Below are 2,913 nucleotides of genomic sequence, written 5' to 3'. Positions count from 1 at the left end.
GCCGTCATTGTTGTTTGGCGGGTCCGGGCTGGGGATTCAAACCCGCCACCTTAGGTGTACGTGGCTGGCGCCTTAGCCGGTTGAGCCACAGGCGCCGAGCCTTTATGGGTATATTTCAAAACACATTGGCCGTATTATATATCTGCTTCTTTAACATTGTGCTTTCCCTGCTATATTCTGAGCATTTACCACAAAAGAGGCAGCATTGCTTACTGGTTAAAAACACAGACTCTGGAACAGCACAGTTTGAGAAAGAGTTTGGGACCACTCATTTTATAGATCAGAAGACTGAGGCCCATGGCAGTCAGGTTTCCCATCCCCGCACAGCTAGTTGGAGGCAAATCTCAGCTCTGCCACTTTGTAGCTATATGGCCTTAGGCAAGTTGCTAAACTTGACTGTGCCTCAGTCTCCCCACCTATGATGTGGAGATTGGTGGGGACTGTAAAATCATCTGCCTCAGGGTATTGTGACAAAGACTGAATGAGCTGACATTTGTAAAGCACTTTCAGCTTGGCTTGTGGTTAGTGCTTCATCAGTGTTTATTAAAACAAAAATTGTGTTTCATGAAAACATACTTTTCCTTACTACTCTACATGCTGCTTCATTATAAAGTATCTGATCACTCCTCTGGTGCCTGTAGCTGAGAGAGGGGACCCAATAGACTCCAGTTTTATTCACGGAGACTGCAATAGTCCAACTAAGCTTTGAGGAAACTTTTTGTGGACTTCTATTTACCAAGAATAAGTGAGGGCATTCAAACTTGAATCTATGTCTGACAGTTCCAATATTTTTCCCTAAAAGCTCCTCAAAAGCATTTGTATTTATTAGAGACTATTTTCTTTCAAAACTGAAATACCTCTATTCAAAATGGCAATTCTCACTAATCTAGAGATTTGTGTGACTCCCCAGTCAGGCTGGCTGATCTCAGCTAACCCTCGCCACCCTCTTCTCAGAAGCCTGAGTTCTAGAACAGGCTGTTTCTCAAGTCATGCCCAGCACGTGACTCAGAGACTGAAACTGAGAACCAGCCCCTTTCACTGTCTCAGGGACAAGCCAATCTTTTTTCATTAATCAAACTATTTGTCTCTGCCACAGATAATATTTAGGTCTGTGGGACTTTCCAGAAATTTCAGAGCTATCTTCACTACCAGATGTTTTTATCAGTCATTACAGAGCAGAAAATCATCAGAATTATACTCTTCAGCGTTAGTGAAATTAAAACTTTGAGATACTCTGAGTGATCACCTCACATCCACAAAAGAAATCCCCTCAAAAGCTATCAAGATATTTGAGATCATTATTGCCCTTAACACTTAGAAGTGGGGGCCAAAAACTTTAATGCAGAAAAGATGGATAAGTAAATACAAAATCCTGCAGGTAAGCAATGAAGTCTTGCAATGACCAGCAAGGAGCTGACAGTCCATACATTGCAATGGGAACATGGCTACTACAAAGATTCTTGTTTCTCTCCAATCAGACATTAGGGAAATGGGGCTGAAGTTGGGCATAATCACAGGAACAGTCCAGGAAGCCACTTATCTATGATCTTTCAGTTTGTCCTGTTTTTCTGAGAACTTCAGTTTTAGTAAACAAAAAAAGTAGCAAAATGAATATGCTTATTTTAGCTAAATTCTACAAACTTCTCTGCAGTATTCAGTTGGCCTGGATCCAAAGAACAGGTCTGGATGATCTGGTGGAAAAGTCAGGCCTTTCCCTGTCAACCTTCGATTTACCTGCTCTTGGAAGAGCAGCAGAAAAGCAGCAATCTATTTTAGGTATTCTTTTTTTAGAGATAGTTCACATACCATAGAATTCACCTTTTTAAGGTGTACAATTCAGTAGTTTTTAGTATATTCACAAGGTTGTATTACTATCTTCTTTATCCAACTCTAGAACATTTTCATCCCCTACCCATTAGATGTCACTTCCCTCTCCCAGCCACTGGTAACCACTAACCTACTTTCTGTCTCTGTGGACTCACCTGGGCTAGACATTTCACAGAAATGGAATCATGTAGTAGGTGGCCTTTTGCATCTGGCTTCTTTCACTTATAATAATGTTTTCAAGGTTCATCCATGTTGCAGCATGGTTTGGTGTTTCACTCCTTCCTCTTGCTGAAAAAGACTCCATTGTGTGGCTACATCACATTTTGTTTATTCATCAGCTGATGGCCACGTGGGTTGTTTCTACTTTGGGGCTATTATGAACAATGCTGTAGGAACATTCGTGTACACGTCTTCATATGGACATGTGTTTTCATTTCTCTTGAGTATATGCCTAGGAGTGGAGTTGTTGGGGCCGACAGCAACTCTGTGTTTAACCTTCTGAGGAGCTGCCAGACTGAAATCACTTCTCTTTAGTAGGCTTCTTATGGAAGTAAAAATCTATCTATAAAAATGCAAAACTTACCAGTATATAGCACCACAAATTTTCACAAAAGGAACTCAGCCATGCGAGCAGCACCCAGATCAAGGGACAAAACATGAACAGCTCCCAGTTCCTGCCCCACCCTTAAGGGTGACCACTGTCCTATACCATACATTACTGTTGCCTGTTTCTGAACTTTAAATGGATAAAACCATTTGTTTCTAGTTTCTTCTCTTCTACGTTAAGTCATAAGATCTATCCATGTTTTTGAGTGTTAATTACTATTTGTTCATTTTCTTTACCCAATAACAGAGTCCAGCAAGCTTTTTCTGCTAACGGCCAGATAGTAAATCTTTGAAGTTTTGTGAGCCTGTCTCTGTTGGGATTGCTCCATTGGAGCAAACAGCCTAAGACTATGCACACATTAATGACTGGGGCTCTGTTTCAATAAAGCTTTAGCTATGGACACTGAAATCTGAATTTCATAGCATCGTCATGAGTCACAAAAACTATTCTTCTTTTGGTTTTCCTTTTTTTTTTTTTTT

At 40.7% G+C, this 2,913-nt stretch overlaps 1 protein-coding gene across 2 annotated transcripts in view; it reads right to left on the bottom strand.

The window, feature by feature from the left end:
- CLCN4 (chloride voltage-gated channel 4) overlaps positions 1–2,913 on the bottom strand; it is a 79,745-nt gene that overhangs the window by 56,570 nt on the left and 20,262 nt on the right. The window contains exon 1 of one of the 2 annotated variants that reach the window (XM_012807172.2): positions 1,983–2,006. The exons of the other annotated variant lie outside the window; for it this stretch is intronic. Coding sequence (XP_012662626.1) covers positions 1,983–1,995 — 13 coding nt within the window. The 5' untranslated portion in view covers positions 1,996–2,006. Of the gene's footprint in view, positions 1–1,982; positions 2,007–2,913 lie in introns of those variants that run through there. 2 annotated transcript variants of the gene reach the window in all.

The sequence above is a fragment of the Otolemur garnettii genome, unplaced genomic scaffold, assembly GCF_000181295.1.
Source record: "Otolemur garnettii isolate 467f Iridium unplaced genomic scaffold, OtoGar3 scaffold00065, whole genome shotgun sequence".
Taxonomy (NCBI): domain Eukaryota; kingdom Metazoa; phylum Chordata; class Mammalia; order Primates; family Galagidae; genus Otolemur; species Otolemur garnettii.
The sequence above is the reverse complement of the archived record's forward strand: the minus strand, read 5'-3'. Positions and strand labels throughout refer to the sequence as shown.